Genomic DNA, 21175 nt, shown 5'->3' with positions numbered 1-21175 from the left:
CCATACCGCATGTCCCGGCGGCCCCGTTTTGCGCAGTTGGCAAAGCAAACGGAGCCAAAAAATCGAGCGGAGCCGCGTGGCGTCATTTTATGTGTCCTAGTGACCACTGCAAAAGACGGAACTAGGATACGGCAATTATCTTGGAGAACCCTTCACGAACAGGGCTATCTCGTCCGGAGTTCTATGGCTTTTAGGGGAAATGAGTAGGAAACGGCCCGTTTCACCACATAGTTTGTCGGAACGAGGCCATATTTGGCACGTGCGTGGGCCTTAGGATGGGAAGCAAGGCCCCGGTCGCGGATTTCCAATCCGAACCACGGGCGACGGTTTTTCCATTTTCGGGGTGCCGGAAGGGCTTTTTTTTGTGAAGCAGCTACATGGTGCGCATTTCAGTATCGCGCGGGACCTCCGCGCGGCGGTAGGATACCTCCTACGCACCACCTATCACATGCCATATGCGCGCGGAAGCCATCTGGGAATCCCACCCGCTTCCTGCGGTGCCCCGCCGAATCCGCTGGAAACTGTCCGGATTTGAACTGGGGCGACACTTTCCTTCGCTCAATAAATGGAGGGAAAAATGTTTTTAGGTCTAGGACGCGTCATTTTATGTGCTAAATGTTTTCCGTTTCGCGCGTTGCCGGACGGGTGCACGCGCGCGCCGTGCGGCCATACCGCATGTCCCGACGGCCCCGTTTTGCGCGATTGGCAAAGCAAACGGAGCCAAAAAATCGAGCGGAGCCGCGTGGCGTCATTTTATGTGTCCTAGTGACCACTGCAAAAGACGGAACTGGGATACGGCAATTAGCAGGCCAAGCTGAAATTGTAGTCCGGTCGTTTTCTTTCGCATCTCCTGGCCCGCGAGCGAATACTCCGTACATCGCTCGGACACTTAATATAACCGACGTCCGCGTGCGTTTTTCTTTACGGTTTACTTTTGCGATCGCCGCGACACAATTTTTGTTACCGATGTATGAGACGTACCACGGTCGCATCGCCATTTAATAGTAAAGATTATATTCAGAAAAATAAATGAAATGAAAAAAAAAAATTTGGGCTATGCCGAGGGCCACCGTCGGCGTAGCTCCGGCCCTCGGCATAGACACCTAAACCTAACTTAACGCACGCGGAGCTCCCCATCCCCATCCCGAGCCCGACCCGCGCCCCTTTGCTCTCACCCGCGCCGCCGCCCCTGCTCTCACCCGCGCCGCCGCCACCCGCCGCTCCTCCCGCGCCGCCGCCACCCGCCGGCCCCCGCCGTCCCCACCCTCCCGAGCTGCCGCCGCCCCCGGCCCCTCCTCCCGCCGCCCGTCGCCCGCCCCTCCCACAGCCGCCGCCGCCCTCGTGAGCCGCCGCCGCCCGCCCCTCCCGAGTCGCCGCCGCCCGCCGCCAGCCGCCGCCAGCCGCCGCCCGCCCCCCGGCCCCTCCTCCCGCAGGCCAGCCGCCGCCCGCCCCCCGGCCCCTCCTCCCGCAGGCCAGCCGCCGCCCGCCCCCTGGCCCCTCCTCCCGCGCCGCCCCGGCCATCTCCTCCCGCAGGTATGTGTACGTTAGTGTTAGGATTTTTAGTTAGTTAGGTAGTTAGGATTAGTTAGTTAGTTAGTTAGGTAGTTAGGATTAGTTAGTTAGTTAGTTAGTTAAGATTTGTTAGTTAGTTGCATCACCTAGGTGTCACTTCCCGTCCTCAAGCGTTACGCGGATAAATATGCATTAGTGGTCGGCATATTTTCAACCGTAACGCTTGCGGCATTTACGGGACAGTCGGCGGATCCGTAGTTGGGTACGTTCTCCATGCTCTGCTCCGGTCCGAGTCAGGATTTCGGCAGCGCCTCACCGTTGTTCTCCGGATGCACATCCTCTTGTCTTTTTGGCGAGACGTGTATCGGGAGAGCAGCGGGGAGGTGCTGCCGAAATTTTGACTCGGACCGGAGCAGGGTATCTCCCCGAGAAAATATGGCGAGTGCTCGCGGAGTTGAGCCATTTCTTCCGCACGCTCTGTGCTAAGCAGATATGTCCTAAGGTTATTGAGAAGCTGCAAGTTCAAGTGCCGGAGTTGCTATGCAATTTGGAGATGATCTTTCCGCCAGGCTTCTTTACTCCGATGGCACATCTCATTGTGCACCTCGCAAACGAGGCACTATTGGGTGGCCCAGTGCAGTTTCGGTGGCAGTTTTGTATTGAAAGAGAGTTCAAGTATATTCGGAAGATAACTGGAAACAAAGCCAAGATTGAAGCATGCATAGCTGAGGCAACGTGCCTTCGGGAGATGGCAGATGCCGCAACAACGTACTATCCTGATGAAGTTCCCACTCTGCATAACCCGGTCTCTCGTTACAATGTCGACGTGCCCATGGATGACCCCAAGCTTCAACTATTCCAATGTCCCGGTGGCAAGGCTGGTAAAGGACAAAAATATAGATTGGAGAGGGAAGAGAAGGATTGCATAATGCTCTATGTGCTTATGAACATGAAGGAAGTGGTGGGGGGGGACGACGACGATGGCGGTCACGATTTCATTAGGTAACATGGTGTAATGCTTATTGTATCTAGTTTCGATCACCTACACTCAACTCGGTCTAATGCTTATTGTATCCTTTCAGCGAATTCACGGATGAACAGTGGTGGCTTCCGCGCGATCCCACGGGCGCGGAGTTGGAGACTCTCTTTGAAAGAGGGTGCTCCCGAAGTAAAAATAAACTTTGTGTCTTGGTTCATGAAAAAAGTAATGTCTAAGCTGTCCCTCTTACCTACCAATATGTGACTTGTCCCTGTTATTCCACGTAACTAATGCACACAACAAATTTGAACCGTGCTTGTAGGGAGCTGATGCAAACGTTGAGATGACAGATGAGTTGAGATGTGTTTCCCAAGGTTGTAACCGTGACGTCATGAAGTATGAGAAGTATGACGTGAATGGGTTTCGATTCCATACGAGAGACACACCGTAAGGGCCGGGCGAATCCAAAAACGATAAATACTGGTGTCTTCACTAAAGGATCCGATACATTTGATTACTACGGGAGGTTAGAGAATGTATACGAGCTGACCTTCAACCGTACAAACAAACAACTCAATCTCGTTGTGTTCAAGTGTCATTGGTTCGACCCAAGAGGTGGACAGAGAATTACCAAGTCCATTGGGTTAGTTGAAGTTAAGCCTTCCACCACCTATACCGGAGCCGATGTCTATATTGTTGCTCACCAAGCCAAGCAAGTTTATTATTTGCCGTACCCATGCCAGAAAGCGGCCCTCAACGGCTGGGAAGTCGTGTTCCAGGTATCGCCACATGGTAACCTACCGATTCCCTCCGAGGACGATTACAACAACATTGACCCTGTAACATACGAGGGAATTTTCTATCAAGAGGAAGAGGACTTCGGGCACTTTGAGTTAGAATGTGTTCTTGAAGAGGACCTCAGGAACGATGCAGAAACTCGTGGTGAGTCAGTGGTGGATCTAAAGGACATAGATATGCTCGAGAAGTTACAAGTGGAAGATGATAGCGATGATGAGCCTCCACCCGTCTATCAAAATCCAACTTACTACTCAAAAGATAGTGATAGTGATAGTGGCAAGGAGAAACAAAATGAGATTGACGATGAGATTGATGACGGCTGGTGAGGGTCTTTTATGTGTTTTATATTTCAACATGCTTCTTTATTGTTTAGTATCTTTATGCTTAGTATTTATATATTTTTGAACATGCTTCTTAATTGTTTAGTGTCTTTATGCTTACTATTTATATATTTTTCAACATGCTTCTTAATTGTTTTCTCTTTCTCAATGCAGGTGATTGAACAATATGAGCGGCGGCAAGGAGGACTCGTCGAGCTTGCTTAAGAAGATGCAACAACGCAAGAACAATGTTAGAAGGAGTGAGAGGGAACCGCGTCGCAATCCGCGTTACGAGGACTTTGCGGTAGGAGGAGGAGGACGAGGACGAGGACGAGGACGGGGACGAGGTGGTGGAGCTGGAGGTGGCTTGGGAGGAGGTGGAGGTGGAGGTGGAGGTGGAGGTGGTGGTGGAGGTGGCTGGGGAGGACCGGACTTTGAGCCACCACCCTCGGCTTCAGGCGACGTTGCTTCCGGGTTCTTTTTGGAGGGGACGTCTAGAGAGGAGGCGGAGACGGAGTCTAGAGCCGAGGAGGACTCTAGCCGCGGGTTTGAGACTCCGGAGGAGGATGGGCGGCCGAAGGCACTGAAGATTCGTGGGGAAGCGAGAGTCCCCGACGAGAGGAAGGAGCCTAAGACCCATGAGGCGAAGACCCTTATAATTCCTGCTGGCACTGAGTAAGTGTACTAATTTGGCAATTTCGATTTTCATGTACTAATGTTTGATTTTCATGTACTAATGTTTGATTTTCATGTGCTAATGTTTGATTTTCATGTGCAGCAATTGGATATTTCCTCCGGGGGTCAAGGGGCGCCTGCCTAGCAGCATGATTGGAGCTTTGCTTAGGAAGTTCTGGCCGGGCAAGTACTATCCCCTCGGCACTGTCCCAGCTGGCGAGATGAAGCTAGCCACTACTTGGACGGACTACGAGAGTGCCCCTGGCGTAGGCTTCCCGACGGCTGCTGAGGCCGTGATGAGAAAGTTTTGGGTAAGACATATTTTCTCGAGCTTCGTTCATATTTGATGACCCCAATGTTCTAACTCATGAATCTCACAATTGTTTTTTGCATGATTGAAGTGTTTTTATCGTGTGGCGCCCGAGGTTGAGGAGGCGGCCGCGAACAGGACTTTGCGGGCGACTTGTGAGAGGTTGACACCGCAGGTGTGGTACAACCAAAGGATCACGTCCGCGGGTCACTTCTGGGCAGAGAGAGGCGAGAGGGTCCATAAGCCGGACATTGTCGGTAAGAATGCTAAGGCCGAGTACGAGATGACGGTGGAGGACTACATGTCGGTGAGTAAAATGTCAATGAGATTCTACATTGCTACTAAGTTGCGATTGCATTAGATTGAGTTGAGTATTGCATTTTCAGGTTATCCCCGATTGGGCCGAGCCGCATGCCGAGGCATGGGAGGAGATGGTTAGGACGAGGTGGCTCAAGATGGACGAGGACTTTGCAGCCGTGGCGAGGCGGAACGCGGAGAACCGAGGCGACGGTGGCACACTGTGGGGGAAACCTCAGCTACGAGCGCTACAAGGGGAAGACGGTATGTATACATTTCATTTTCCTTCAGGTTCAAAGTTGGGACTCACAACATTTCCTTTCGCGATGCGAGAGGGCCGCGTTAGGACCCGAGGAGGAGATGTCTGACCTCGAGATATACAACAAGATGCGGCTTAAGAATACCGATCTCTCTCAGAATCATCCCTCGCTCCCCGAGTACTTCGGCACCTACGCCGAGGACGTCGAGAACTCTTTGCGAGATGGTGAGGCATCGTCACCCGGAGGTGGATGACCCCATGAGCGCGGAGGTCGACGAGGAGTCGTTGGTCCTGTCGTCCGGAGGGTTGCCGCATGGCCGTCTCGCCATGCTGAACAAGGCCGTCAAGCATACCCTCACCACGACCTTCACGCGTCTCAAGGCGGGACTCACCAAGGACAGCCCCCCTCTCCCGCCTCGTCGCCGGGCTCGGCAACAACCCGCATACGACGTAAGTTTCCCTCATTTCCATCCTCTTTCCGACTTTCATTCATACATTGCTAAGTGCTAACGAGACATGAATTTGTGAAATTGTAGCCTGACTTCGAGGCCGCCTACGTGGCCGCTCATCAAGAATATCAGGTGGCCTTCAACCAGCACCAGCAGCACTTCATGGAGTACATGGCATATATACATGTAAGTTCCAACCTTTGTTTTCGCAAATGATGACAAGTCCCACTTTCCCCTAGTTTGATGCTTCATTTCTGCAAAGACTGACATGTAAACTATCTTGCAGGCGTCGATGGTGGCCAATCAAACTGGACAGACAGTGGATTTAGGGCCGATGCCTCCCTTTCCGGGGCCGGCGCCAAACATGCCATCGAAGGAAAATTTCGCTGCGGAGTACTATGGGAGAACAACGGTAAGTTCTTCGCCAAACCGAATACTACGGCTTTCCTTTGCCTCGCAAATTGCTAACATCTCGGGAACATGTGTGTAGGGAACGGGATGTTCCGGAAACCAGGGTGGTGGGAGGGAGATCACACCGGTTCATCATGGTGGTCCTTCTCCCGGTGCTACACCCGGTACTTCTCCCGGTACTTCTCCCGGTCCTTCTCCCGGTGGTTCTTCCGCAGCTTCTACCGGAAGGAATCGGCCGGTGTTTAGCGGCGACGAGCTCCTCTAGTAGTCCCATGTATCTTATGCACACTATGGCACCATGCATGTATGCACACTATGGCACTATGTATGCATCCTATGTCACTATGACACTATGTATGCAACCTATGGCACTATGACACTATGTATGCACTTGATGTTATATGTATTTGCACTTCATGCCTATGAATTTCATGTGAATTATATGTGCTTGTGTATCCTGCCAAATCTGGAAAACGCGCGAAACAGCAAAAAACGAAAAAAATGTACCAAATGGTACCCTCTACGCCGACGGGTTCCCCCTCGGGGTAGCTCCCAGGATCACCCAGGGCGCGCCACGCGTCCAGTAATGGACCAAATGGTCGAGCCTACGCCGACGGGGAGGCCCTCGGGGTAGCGGCCGTCGCCCAGGGACGCCCAGGCCGCGCCACGCGTCCAAGTACGCCGACGGGGAGGCGCTCGGCGTACCGGCGCCAGGATCGCCCAGGCTGCGCCACGTGTGGCGGTACGCCGACGGTGAGGCCCTCGGCGTATCGGGAGGTAGGAGCGACCAGGCGGCGCCACGCGTCCAACTACGCCGACGGGGAGGCCCTCGGCGTATCGACCGCCAAGGTCGACCAGGGCTCGCCACGCGTCACCGTACGCCGACGGTGCGGCGCTCGGCGTAGCCGTAACGGCCGTCACCTTGACGGTGCCGGTTAGCGACCTGCGCCGACGGCCACTACGCCGAGGGGTGGAGCCAGCCGTCGGGCCACTTCGTCTACGCCGACGGGCGGAGCTACGCCGAGGGTCAAGTGGCATGCGCCGAGGCCCACCTTCCCCGAGGAGCTACGCCGAGGGGCCCCGTCGGCGTAGTGTACGCCGAGGGCGAGGCGGTGATACGCCGAGGGCTGGAGGCCGTCGGCATCTTGGCAGATTCCTGTAGTGGAGCTGCCGCGGGAGCGTTGACCGTATCCATGCTTAAAAATGCTCCAAACCATCAAACCGGCCTGTAAATATCCAGGTTTAACCATTTTGGGAGGTCTGCTAGAGATGCTCCAAAAAGAGTGCTGGATTCCTTGTACAATACACAAGCAGGCATCGGTTGATATTCAGAGGCCACACTAAATTGTATAGTACTTTCTCAAATTCTCATCATATAAGTGGGCATGGGGTTGGCACAGATTGGTTTCGCAGAGCCAACAACATGGATATATCATGTTCAAAGACAATTTCATGAGGTTCCAAGATAATATGAACTCCAAAAACCACAAAAATGCATCAGAACTAAACAAATGGATAATATTACATTTGGTATTCAAAAGCCACACATTCAGAACTGCACTTTCTCACCATATAAGCGCAAACATCAGCACATATTGGTTTTAACAGAGCCAACAATATCATCATGTTCAAAGAGAATGCATGTGATACGGTTCCAAGATAATATGAACATCAAAAATGACAAACATGGGAACTACTACTCACGAAATTTGTAAGGTTCTTTCCTTTCAAAGGGATCAGCTAGATCCAAATCATGGACGCGGAAACACCAAGAGCTGTGATGAGACCACTCCGGCGTGAAATGAAACCGGGCACCCCTTGAGGCCTTGCTATCTAGCTGAAGCTTCCTACGTTGCTCTGCAATGAACTCCTCGTTGTAATCGTCCTCATGAACCTCAAGAGTCATCAGCTCTAGCACTTTGGCGTTTAGCACGAAAAACGTTGCGAAGTCAACATGTGACTTGATGCCCCGATAATATTGCCAATAAATTTTCTTCACACGGATGTCAAGCGATCTTATAAGATCTCGATGTTTACGACGCCACAAGTTGGTTTCCCCTGGCCCACGTGACTGAAAAGGAACACACAGAGACAAATATTAACTAACCATTTTAGAACAGTAAGTAGATCAAGCCAGCACGGAATACTATGAACCATCAAGGAAGAAGCTTCACCTCGATGTACAATTTCTCCAAGCACGGAAAGCATCTCATCAAGTTAATAACCACGCCCAGACTAAGAGTATGCATATCAAGAGATAAAATCTTGATAGTGTGCACCGCTGTCACCAGACTATCAACATGCAATCCCTACATGAAGCATGGAAGTATAGCATTAGCCAACTACAATTACAGACATTACGTAGTTCATCAGCGGATATGAATCTCGTTAAGAAGACGTACTCGCAAAGGCAATTACAAAGGCCACAGCTACCTGAATAACTATGGAGTCAAGCACGAGTTTGGTGGGGCCAAAAGAACAATCAGTAAGGCAGCCCAAGGCCTCCAGTTTAGGCGCGGAGATTACCGACACATGCAGGCCAAAAGTCATACCAACTTGGAGCAGCCTTTCAAGGTGAGGGGCATTCTCGATGATGAGTTCCTTGAACTCGATGCCTCTCTTTTCATAAGAATCGCACACGCCGATGCTTTTAAGGGTAATGGAGTTGATTCGGACACAACGGAAGCCAAAGCTCTTGGATATTAGCAAACACTCCAGAGCGGGGCAAGCCCTGTCAATGATGTTGTGCAGTGAGCGTTCCGAGATGTGGACCCGCTGAAACGCAAGTTTCTTAAGCTTAGGGAAGTTAAGAACTTCTACAGTGTCATCGGGAAAGTGGCAGTCTCCGATTGTGGCAACAAGGAGGGTTTCAGAGAAGCGGAAGGCGGCAGCCGGTAGCGGCTGCAGCGTTGGTGGTGGGTTGGGTAACCTCTCTTCGAAGCTGCACAACTCAAGCTCCTGGAGGTTGTCGAGGGCAGGGGATCGGAGCCACACGTCGGCGGTGGTGGCTTGGAGGTGGTACATGGGGGCGGAGAAGCAGCGGCCAGGGCCTGGGTGAGCGGATAGGACACGGGATACGGAGATGTCGAGGATATACTGATCGAACAAGAAACAACGGTGGTCGAAATTGAGAGGGGCAGAGCGCCAGAGCGGGCGCCATCGAGAGGCCAGGATCTGTGTGCGCGCACCTTCCTTGGTGGGGAGGAGCGAGATGATGTCGCCTAGTACGTCGTCCGGGAGCTGGCTGATACGATCTCCGACGAATCCATCCGCTCTAGGCAGTGGAGGCTCCTGGCCCTCCACTGCGTCTTTGGGACTAGGAAGCTCTGCTGCAGCCAGCCTTGGCACCTGGAGTGCCTCGAACTTCCTCTTCCTCGGACTAGCACGCCCAGCCTCCATCCCCATGACCGGCGGCAGCCAATACGTCAGACAGGTGAACACTACATGAAGGGACCAACTGGTTTCAACTTGGTGGAAGAGTACTACAGCTTGGTACCGAGGGTTACCGCAATCGCCGGATTCGAGACGAGTTAAAAGGAGCTCCGTGGTGGTTCTAATTTGGAAAGAAATGTGTGAAGAATCGCAGTGAAGAATCGAATTTGAAAATAACCGTGTCAAGAATCAGATTTGGAAAGTAACATGGGAAGAATTGCAGTGAAGAAGTTAGAGGAAAGAAACGTGTGAATGATCAGATTTGGAAATCTCATGCCAGCAGCAGAGCCCGGTCCAGGATTAGTGGGCCGACAAGTCACTGGCTGCTTCCGGTCTTGCTCTCCTCCTGGTCAGAATTTTTTTCAACAAGTTCCTCCCAGTCCATTTTGCTCCAATTTCTCCACGCTTTATTTTTATTTATCTATTTTTTTGAAACGATATATATCTATTTTTGTTTGGCTAACAATTGTTGCTGATGCTACTCCTACTAGCATAGTGCCCGATCTGTTGCTAGGAATATAAGACATGAAAAATGATAACAGATTTTCTTTCATAAGAATGCATTAATAGCTACTAATTGTTGTGTCAACAAACAACACAGTCGGTTTTCCACGGCTTTCTTTTCAATAACTATTGTGTCTCCTCTCACTATTGGACTGCGTGTTCCTTCCTTTCAGTTGCTTTCGGCCCTTATAGCTAAGGATTTCCTTCTCTTTGCTCCAACTCCAATGCATCTCTTCTCATCCTCCCTTTTAGATTGTCCTCGATTTTGTGGTCGCTTGTCACAGTCATGATAAATTTCTACATGGCTTTGAAGATGTATGCAGACATAGTCTATCATCCAAACTCCATAATGCTGTGTTTGGATGCAGAGAATTAAGCTTGGAATTGAATTAGCCTCAAGATTCCAATTCCAAGATGGAAATGAATTAGCTTCCAATTTGAATTCTACCGTTTGGGTGTGCTTGGAATTTGATGTTAGAATCAATGGATGTTCTCCAATTCCAAATGCTGTTTGGATGTACAATCTGTGGAATCCGTGGAATTTGATGATTTGTTGAGTTTGAACAATATAAATTTAGTACATGTACACAAATAACATACATATGTAATATATTTATAACTATTATTTTCCGCAATTAATGAAACATTAAAATAATCAAAATAAAGCAGAAAGTAGAATACGCATGGCACAAAGTAGTTTTCAAGTACCGAAAATATTACAACATGGATAATAATTGTGTTTCTAACAGGTAGCTTATGTCTCTTACACATCACAAACAGTTCATCAACAAGAAAGTAGATAGTAGGCTTTAAGAACAAGCACAGTTCATAACAAACATCAAGGTAGGGTCAACAGCCATGGCTTCTTTAATTCATCGGGGAGCGCCGTCAGTGCTTCGAATAAGCGCTCATTAACGATCAACTTCCCATAAGCTCGCAGCATGTCACAATTCTCCATTTGTAGCTTCTTTAGTGCATCTAGGATTTCAGTTGGAGGAGTCACCTTTGGCATAGGAAGTGGTTCGGTTGTTTTCAATGCATCGTCGAAAGATGTCTTCATTTGTCCCATCATGCACAAGATAGCTTCGCCGGTGCGTTGCCTTTTCGGAGGTAGATCCGGAGAATCTTCAAGAACTATTGTTTCTTCTTCTTGAACAGACTCGGCGGCTGTCCTAGCACCAACACCAGTAGCATGGTCTGGTGAGTAAATAGTTTGAATAGCTTGCCAATTCATCACCACCTTGTTCCTGTAGCTAGATGCATCCTTGTTGGCCTACACAGTACACATGTATTAGAAATGATAGTCAAGTTGCAAAAGTAATCACAAAATTTTATTACAATGTTTAGTACCTCAACATAACGAGACCACACTTCTTCACTGTCTACTTCCACCATGTTATTTTCCGAATCCCATCCAAAACCACTTTGAGCTAGCATCTTGCTAATGATCTCATAGTGCTTGTCAAATGTTTTAATTCTTCCTACTATTTTGTCTTTCGTAATGTCAACATTACATGTCTCCTTCACATGCTTAATACAAGCATTGTACACATGTGGCTTCCAACCATTTTGAGCATGATCACCATTGTTGTGATGCTCAACAAGGGTGTCCAACAATGCCGTGTCCATCTCAGTAGTCCAAGAAAGGTAAGCTCTAGTAGGGACTTTCTTTGTTTTTTGTGCAGCCATGCTTCTACAATTAAATTAAAGATTGGGCATAAAAAGTAAAGACAACAGTAAGTTGGAGACATAATGCATATATATTGGTTGACACATGATGTATGTACAGAATATGACACAAAAGAAACCATTAGCATGCTACCACACAAAAAGGGGCACCATCACCAAGCTAGCACAAAAAGGGGCACCATCACCAAGCTAGCTATCTACTGCATCACTAGTTATCTACTCGATTTCTAGTTCTCCATGTGCCACAAGGTACTCGGCATACATCTCCTCCGCAAACTGCTCCCTAAAATTAGACCATTGAGGAGTTTGTTGGACACTTCTAATTAAAGTAGCATCATCTGCTGGTTCATGAGTCATAGCTGCTAATTCAGCGTCAACTTCTTGCAACAATAAATTATCCCTCACATGCTGCCTTTCCCTTGCAAAGTTGTGCAGCACACAACATGCATTAATAATTCGAATCTGCAAATATTTAGTTCATAGTCAGTTTTTGTTGTACCACACAGCACACATTATTACTTGTTCCATATGGACATGTGTACCTGATCCTCTATGGAAAAGAAAGAACAATTACGGAGGATGGCCCATTTTTTCTTCAACAACCCAAAGGTTCTCTCCACAACATTTCTAGCACGAGAATGGCGCAAGTTATACAATTCCTTGTAATTTTGCGGTTGTTGTTGACTAGCAACCCACTCTTTTAAGTGGTACCGAGTTGATCTAAATGGAGATAGAAATCCGGGTCCATTTGTATATCCTGCATCAACTAGGTAGTATTTCCCTATTTGCGAAATAAATAAGTTAGCTAACAATTAAACATGAGAAAGGAAGAGCCAAGATAAAGAGTCATACCCTGGGGTACAACAAATGCATCTTGGCGGTCGTTTCTCATAGCATATTTTAACACTTTTGAGTCCGATGCTGAGCCCTCCCAACCAGGTAGAACATAGAGAAATTTCATGTTCCAATCAACCACACCAAGCATGTTAGTGGTGATCTCTTGGTGCCTATTTCTATATCTCCCTCTGTCCGCAGTACTGACAAACACAGGAATATGACACCCATCGAGTGCTCCCAGTGCATTGCCAAACCACTTCCATTTGTAATCATCGGGAGGGTTGACACTAGGATCGGGAAGCTTGATAAAGTCACCACTTAGAGATAGGATGGCTGATAACACAGTAGAGAAGTGCCTACTGATAGTCTCTAAAGACCGCTGGTATGTGCCACCCAAGATTCTCATTTTAATTCCATGTCCAACAGCTTGTAGGAACATAGCAAGATTTCCTTCTACTGTCACAAGTGTGCTATCTTTCAAACCACATTTCTCACGCAACATAGCACACAGATCATGGAAGTTTCTTTTAGTTAAGCGTAGCGTATCATAGCAAGCCGTCTCGGACCCATCATATGTTTTTTTCAATATGTACTTCCTATATGCAACCTTCTCCTCATCATCATTGAAACATCCTAGGTCCCTCGGTGCCCTTTGCGTACTAAGATAAGCTAGAGCAAGACATGACATCTCGAAATATTTCTTTGTCAACAATATTCTTTTTCTTTTCCTTCTCTTGTTCTCTTCGGTAATATAAGCAGCCATCTCTAGTTGAGACATGATAAATAGCTACAATGCACACATCAAAACACTCATGTCTACATGACAATCAAATACAAACATTTATACATGATGCACATATGTAAGAAATTCACATGTACTCTAGGCAAACATCAAACAATGAGTCAAAAGTAGACATTTTATACCTCCAATTGACCTCAGCTGCTACTACTTGTCCTAGAAATCTGCAATCAAAACAAATCACAAAATTACCCCATTACAATTGTATGGCTGCATAGCAAGGAATCAATGGAGTTGAGCATGGCCATGGAGGGAGCCAACCAAAACCGGTGCTATTACCCACCGACGGCCGCCGTTTCCACTCCAACCGCCGTCGGCGCCCACCTCTCGCCCATGGCGATTTCTAGGGTTAGGGCCGGGAGATGAGAGGGGCGGCCAGGGTGTAGGGCTAAGGCGCGCGCCGGCGCGGCCATGGAATAGGGCAAGGAGAGGGAGGCGTCAGGCGAGTCCAGGGAGAAGAGGAGGGGCGTACCTGGGCGCGGCGGCCGGCGACCGTCCTCGCGTCCTCTGCGTCGGGCGGACGGGCCTGGAGTCGCTCTCCTCTCGCCAGGGACGAAGAGGTATCGCGCGCGGGGGAGAGTGGCTCGCCAGAACGTTTCCGAGCGATTCAGAGGTCGGACCCTCGGAAAGTATCGCGCGCGGTTTGCACAGAGCGAATCGGTACCTCGGAATTTCAGTGCGTTTCCAGACTGTAATTCCCAGGCCATTCCAAACGACGGAAATTGCCTTCTAATTCCAGATTCTTTGATTCCAAGGCCAATTCTTTACATCCAAACACAGCATAAGAGGATCAAGGACGTGAACATCCAACACATGTAATTTTTGGTCTCATATGCTCGCAAGAAACTAACAACGAAAGAATAATTAATAAAATCCCGCGTGTACAGACATGGATGAGAACCTGCAACATAATTCTCTTTTTGGTCTAGTTCCTAAATCTATGGCTAGTGCAGGTGAACGGCAACCAAACCGCACCAACTTTTAGTCATATTGACCTACCATAATTAAATAAGCAAAAAAAGTAGTAAAGAACAAATATACCTAACTGCATGTATCTCTTTTCATGAAACAGTTCGCATATTTCACGAACCAAACCGCATGCCGTGCAACTTCCTTTTTACGAAGAGTATGATTCAGTTTGTATTGTACATTTGTACTTAGAAAATTCATGCGAGATGTAAGTTTTTTTTTCTTACATCATTAGCTTTTCTTCTGATAAATGGCGCCTTTATTATTTAAGATAAAGTATTACACCTGGCCTCTACATAACGCGAAGTCTAGTACAAATAAAAAAATATAAGAAACAACACAAGAACTCACGCCTACCATGAGGAAAGCTCAATCCGTAGATTACGCCACCATCCATGTTTGGAAAAAATATCCTTCACCGAATCCTCCAATCATGTAGATGCCTCCATAAAGAGGTTGCGACTCTCCGCGCGCTGAAGCAATGACCACAAACGGAGCAAAGCAGTTGACCGGTAAATAACCTGCAACAAGGAAGAGTTAACATCATTGAAAACCTTGTTATTTCTACATAGCCATAGCGACCCAAATAATGGCAATTCCCCCCACCCGAATAAAAGTTTTGAACCTACAATCCACCCCATTGAGCCAGTTGCCAAAAACATTTGCAATGCTCCGTGGTGGGTACAAGGTAAATCTATTTGGATTACTGACCATATAGATCTCGCGAATTGGCACTAAAAAAAATGGTGGTTGATAGTCTCATCGTGATGACAAAAAACACACCTTTTACTACCTTACCAATTACGCTTTACAAGATTGCCCTTAGTTAGAATTACCCCCCTACGAAGATACCACGCAAAGACCTTCGTCTTTAATAAAATCTTCATATATATACCAGATTTTTTATTATTAACAACTGGCGTATCTGATTGGATTAAAGCATTATACATAGAATCAACAAAGAATTTGCCACTCTCATTTAGATTCCACCGAACCTCATCAGACCCATGCGTTAGCTGGACTATCTCCAGATGTTGAAGCAACGTATTCCAAGATACTAGCCTCGGACCGGCAAGATCACGTCAGAAGGACATTTCCAATGGTGAATTTTATTAACCATATGAAGAGTCTCGAGGATCTAACACAATCTGAAGAGTTTAATAACCATATGTGTCCACAATTACTGGTACTATTGTATAGCATCTCTATACCAATCAGTCATTGGAACGCAGGATTCATTCATCCTGCAGATAAGAAGGGGGAAAATCAATGTGCACCTGGCTTAGAAGTCGCCGAACACCAAAATAGGACATATCCAGCCGATGATTATCCTGCTTCTTGCATTCTATTTGCACACATCTGTTATATAAATTGAAAATCATGACTAATTTGTATCAGCTACCAAATTAGTTCTGAATTGCAAGCACATAACAATCTAAGAAATAGTACTGAAACACTTCAACAACAAATGCTCTAAAATAACCAGCTTAATGTTGAGAGCTCTCATTTCCCCCTTTCCCCCTCTCTCATCGCTACAGTAGTTGGGTAGGTTTCCCCTGTTTCGGGCTGGGCCAAGGCTCTCATCGGCGGCCATGCCGCCGGGGAGTGGCTGAGGCGAGGCCCTGGTCGTCGTACTGTGTATACTAGGTCTAGGGTTTATAGTTGGTCCTCTATGGCGTCTGGGAGTAGAGCATCAGATCTTGCTGGCCAGATCTTGTGCGTCCTATGGCCGAGCTTCTTCACCGTCATGCGCTGGTGGCGAGCGCTGCTGATGTCTACTTCCCCCTCCTTCTCCTGTAGACAGTGTTGGGCCTCCAAGAGCAGAGGTTTGTAGAACAGCAGCAAGTTTTCCCTTAAGTGGATCACCCAAGGTTTATCGAACTCAGGGAGGAAGAGGTCAAAGATATCCCTCTCATGCAACCCTGCAACCACAAAGCAAGAAGTCTCTTGTGTCCCCAACACACCTAATAGGTGCACTAGTTCGGCGAAGAGATAGTGAAATACAGGTGGTATGAATATATATGAGCAGTAGCAACGGTGCCAGAAAATAGCTTGCTGGTGTGTAGTTGATGGTGGTAGTATTGCAGCAGTAGTAACGCAGTAAAACAGTAAACAAGCAGCGATAGCAGTATTTAGGAACAAGGCCTAGGGATTACACTTTCACTAGTGGACACTCTCAACATTGATCACATAACAGAATAGATAAATGCATACTCTACACTCTTGTTGGATGATGAACACATTGCGTAGGATTACACGAACCCTCAATGCCGGAGTTAACAAGCTCCACAATTCAATGTTCATATTTAAGTAACCTTAGAGTGTAAGATAGATCAATTCGACTAAACCAAGTACTAACATAGCATGCACACTGTCACCTTCATGCATATGTAGGAGGAATAGATCACATCAATACTATCATAGCAATAGTTAACTTCGCAATCTACAAGAGATCATGATCATAGCATAAACCAAGTACTAACACGGATGCACACACTGTCACCATTACACCGTGTAGGAGGAATAAAACTACTTTAATAACATTGCTAGAGTAGCACATAGATAAATTGTGATACAAACACATATGAATCTCAATCATGTAAAGCAGCTCATGAGATTATTGTATTGAGGTACATGGGAGAGAGATGAACCACATAGCTACAGCGGAGCCCTCAGCCTCGGGGGTGGATTACTCCCTCCTCATCATGGAGGCAGCGATGGCGGTGAAGATGGCGGTGAAGACGGCGGTGGAGATGGCTCCGGGGGCAATTCCCCGTCCCGGCAGGGTGCCGGAACAGCGACTTCTGTCCCCCGAATTGGACTTTCGCGATGGCGGCGGCTCTGGATGGTTTTCTCTGTTTCCGTCGAACTTGTCGAGGTTTTTAGGTCAGGGACGATTAAATAGGCCGAGAGTCGGAGTCGGAGGGGCCACGGGGTGCCCACACCATAGGGGGGCGCGCCCCCCCCTTGGGCCGCGCCGCCCTGGGGTGTGGGGCCCCCCTGGCACCCCTCTGGCCTTTCTCCGGTGCTCTGGAAGCTTCGCGTATTTCTAAGACTTTCGGTGTTGATTTCGTCCGATTCCGAAAATATTTCCTTACTAGGATTTCTGAAACCAAAAACAGCAGAAAACAGCAACTGGCCTTTCAGCATCTCGTCAATAGGTTAGTTCCGGAAAACGCATAAAAATGATATAAAGTGTGAACAAAACATGTTGGTATTGTCATAAAACAAGCATGGAACATCAGAAATTATAGATACGTTGGAGACGTATCAGCATCCCCAAGCTTAGTTCCTACTCGTCCTCGAGTAGGTAAACAATAAAAGATAATTTCTGAGGTGACATGCTACCAACATAATCTTAATCATACCATTGTAAAGCATATGAGATGAATGCAGCGATTCGAAACAATGTAAATGCAATGAGTAAACAATTGAATCATATAGCAAAGACTTTTCATGAATAGTACTTTCGAGACAAGCATCAAGTCTTGCATAAGAGTTACTCATAAAGCAATAAATTCTTAGTAAAGATATTGAAGCAACACAATGGAAGATTAAGTTTCAGCGGTTGCTTTCAACTTGTAACATGTATATCTCATGGATAGTTGTCAATGCAAAGCAATATAACAAGTGCAATAAGCAAGTATGTAAGAATCAATGCATAGTTAACACAAGCGTTTGCTTCTAGGATAGAGAGAAATGGGTAAACTGACTCAACATAAAAGTAAAAGAATGGCCCTTCAAAGAGGAAAGCATCGATTGCTATATTTGTGCTAGAGCTTTGGTTTTGAAAACATAAAGAGAGCATAAAAATAAAGTTTTGAGAGGTGTATGTTGTTGTCAACGAATGGTAGCGGGTACTCTAACCCCCTTGCCAGACAAACCTTCAAAGAGCGGCTCCCATTTTATTTTATTTTTGGGTGGCACTCCTTCCAACCTTTCTTTCACAAACCATGGCTAACCGAATCCTCGGGTGCCTGCCAACAATCTCATACCATGAAGGAGTGCCTTTTTATTTTAGTTTTATTATGATGACACTCCTCCCAACCTTTGCTTACACAAGCCATGGCTAACCGAATCCTTCGGGTGCCGTCCAACAATCACATACCATGGAAGAGTGTCTATTTTTGTTAATTAATTTGGGACTGGGAATCCCATTGCCAGCTCTTTTTGCAAAATTATTGGATAAGCGGATGAAGCCACTAGTCCATTGGTGAAAGTTGCCCAACAAGATTGAAAGATAAACACCACATACTTCCTCATGAGCTATAAAATATTGACACAAATCAGAGGTGATAAATTTTGAATTGTTTAAAGGTAGCACTCAAGCAATTTACTTTGGAATGGCAGGAAATACCATGTAGTAGGTAGGTATGGTGGACACAAATGGCATAGTGTTGTTTGGCTCAAGGATTTGGATGCATGAGAAGTATTCCCTCTCGATACAAGGTTTAGGCTAGCAAGGTTGTTTGAAGCAAACACAAGCACGAACTAGTACAGCAAAACTCACATAAAAGACATATTACAAGCATTATAAGACTATACATCGTCTTCCTTGTTGTTCAAACACCTCACTAGAAAATATCTAGACTCTAGAGAAACCACTCATGTAAACCAAATTTTAACAAGCTCTATGTATTTCTTCACTAATAGGTGCAAAGTATATGATGCAAGAGCTTAAACAAGAGCACAACAATTGCCAATTATCAAGTTATTCAAGACATCATACCAATTACTACATGTAGCATTTTCCGTTTCCAACCATATAACAATTAACGAAGCAGTTTCAACCTTCGCCATGAAAATTAAAAGCTAAGAACACATGTGTTCATACGAACCAGCGGAGCGTGTCTCTCTCCCACACAAGCATTTATTCAACAAAAACAAAAACAAGAAACATACTGACGCTCCAAGAAAAGCACATAAGATGTGACCGAATAAAAATATAGTTTCAAGAGAAGGAACCTGATAATTTGTCGATGAAGAAGGGGATGCCTTGGGCATCCCCAAGCTTAGATGCTTGAGTCTTCTTGAAATATGCAGGGGTGAACCACCGGGGCATCCCCAAGCTTAGAGCTTTCACTCTTCTTGATCATAGTATATCATCCTCCTCTCTTGACCCTTGAAAACTTCCTTCACACCAAACTTCTCATAAACTTCATTAGAGGGGTTAGTACATAATCAAAAACTCACATGTTCAGAGGTGACGCAATCATTCTTAACACTTCTGGACATTGCTCAAAGCTACTGGAAGGTAATGGAACAAAGAAATCCACCCAACACAGCGAAAGAAGCAATGCGAAATAAAAGGCAGAATCTGTCAAAACAGAACAGTCCGTAAAGACGAATTTCTAATAAATACTTCCGTTGCTCAAATCAGAAAACTCAAAACTAATGAAAGTTGCGTACATATCTGAGGAACACGCACGTAAATTGGCATATTTTTATGATTTTTCTACAGAGAAAACAGCCCAGATTCGTGACAGATAGAAATCTGTTTCTGCGCAGAAATCCAAATCTAGTATCAACCTTCGATTAGAGGCTTCACTTGGCACAATAAAACACAAAACTAAGATAAGGAGAGGTTGCTACAGTAGTAAACAACTTCCAAGACACAAATATAAAACAAAATACTGTAGCAAAATAACACATGGGTTATCTCCCAAGAAGTTCTTTCTTTATAGCCATTAAGATGGGCTCAGCAGTTTTAATGATGCACTCATAAGAAATAGTAGTTGAAGCGAAAGAGAGCATCAAGAAGCAAGTTCAAAACAAATTTAAGCCTAACATGCTTCCTATGCATAGGAATCTTGTAAATAAACAAATTCATGAAGCATAATGCAACAAGCATAGAAAGATAAAACAAGTGTAGCTTGAAAAATTTCAGCACATAGAGAGGTGTTTTAGTAACATGAAAATTTCTACAACCATATTTTCCTCTCTCATAATAACTTTCAGTAGCAACATGAGCAAACTCAACAATATAACTATCACATAAAGCATTCTTATCATGAGTCTCATGCATAAAATTATTACTCTCCACATAAGCATAATCAATTTTATTAGTAGTAGTGGGAGCAAATTCAACAAAGTAGCTATCATTATTATTCTCATCAAGTGTAGGAGGCATAGTATTATCATCATAAAAATTACTCTCCATAGTAGGCGGCGTTAAAAGACCAATATCATTATAATCATCATAAATAGGAGGCAAAGTATCATCAAAGAAAATTTTCTCCTCAATGCTTGGGGGACTAAAAAGATCATGAAAACCAGCTTCCCCAAGCTTAGAACTTTCTATATCATTATCAACAATGGTGTTCAAAGCGTTCATACTAATATTACTACCAGCATGCAAATAAGATTCCATAGGTTTTTTAATTTTCGCATCAAACAATCCATGTTTTAAATCAGGAAATAGCATAAGAAGCTCATTCTTGTCCATTATGCCAAACTAGTGTAAACAAGAAACAAAAAGTTGCAATTGCAGGATCTAAAGGAAATAGCTTCGAGTACTTACAACGGCGGAAAATAGCTTGGTAGCCGAGGTCCGGAGTGTGAGTACCTTTTACCTTTCCTCCCCGGCAACGGCGCCAGAAAATAGCTTGATGTCTACTTCCCCCTCCTTTTCCTGTAGACAGTGTTGGGCCTCCAAGAGCAGAGGTTTGTAGAACAGCAGCAAGTTTTCCCTTAAGTGGATCACCCAAGGTTTATCGAACTCAGGGAGGAAGAGGTCAAAGATATCCCTCTCATGCAACCCTGCAATCACAAAGCAAGAAGTCTCTTGTGTCCCCAACACACCTAATAGGTGCACTAGTTCGGCGAAGAGATAGTGAAATACAGGTGGTATGAATATATATGAGCAGTAGCAACGGTGCCAGAAAATAGCTTGCTGGTGTGTAGTTGATGGTGGTAGTATTGCAGCAGTAGTAACG

At 46.3% G+C, this 21175-nt stretch overlaps 3 protein-coding genes across 3 annotated transcripts; 2 read left to right on the top strand and 1 right to left on the bottom strand.

The window, feature by feature from the left end:
* The first annotated feature begins 4040 nt into the window (after positions 1 to 4040).
* Positions 4041 to 5404, top strand: LOC139834981 (uncharacterized). The gene is made up of 5 exons (XM_071824920.1): positions 4041 to 4284; positions 4388 to 4595; positions 4686 to 4901; positions 4981 to 5136; positions 5309 to 5404. The coding sequence occupies exons 2-5, from the start codon at positions 4434 to 4436 to the stop codon at positions 5402 to 5404; spliced, it is 630 nt and encodes a 209-aa protein (XP_071681021.1). The 5' UTR covers positions 4041 to 4284; positions 4388 to 4433.
* On the top strand, positions 5381 to 6435 carry LOC127326352 (uncharacterized). The gene is made up of 4 exons (XM_051353219.1): positions 5381 to 5600; positions 5687 to 5785; positions 5886 to 6011; positions 6090 to 6435. The coding sequence occupies exons 1-4, from the start codon at positions 5409 to 5411 to the stop codon at positions 6273 to 6275; spliced, it is 603 nt and encodes a 200-aa protein (XP_051209179.1). The 5' UTR covers positions 5381 to 5408; the 3' UTR covers positions 6276 to 6435.
* A 4208-nt stretch (positions 6436 to 10643) lies between these two features.
* On the bottom strand, positions 10644 to 13989 carry LOC127326346 (uncharacterized). Its single transcript, XM_051353217.2, has 4 exons — positions 13744 to 13989; positions 13397 to 13435; positions 11297 to 11639; positions 10644 to 11219 (listed from the first exon to the last, which is right to left on the bottom strand). Exons 3-4 carry the CDS (start codon positions 11633 to 11635, stop codon positions 10785 to 10787), a joined length of 774 nt encoding a protein of 257 aa, XP_051209177.1. The 5' UTR covers positions 11636 to 11639; positions 13397 to 13435; positions 13744 to 13989; the 3' UTR covers positions 10644 to 10784.
* Between the last annotated feature and the right edge of the window lie 7186 nt (positions 13990 to 21175).

Source organism: Lolium perenne, chromosome 1 (genome assembly GCF_019359855.2).
Source record: "Lolium perenne isolate Kyuss_39 chromosome 1, Kyuss_2.0, whole genome shotgun sequence".
Lineage (NCBI taxonomy): Eukaryota > Viridiplantae > Streptophyta > Magnoliopsida > Poales > Poaceae > Lolium > Lolium perenne.
The sequence above is the reverse complement of the archived record's forward strand: the minus strand, read 5'-3'. Positions and strand labels throughout refer to the sequence as shown.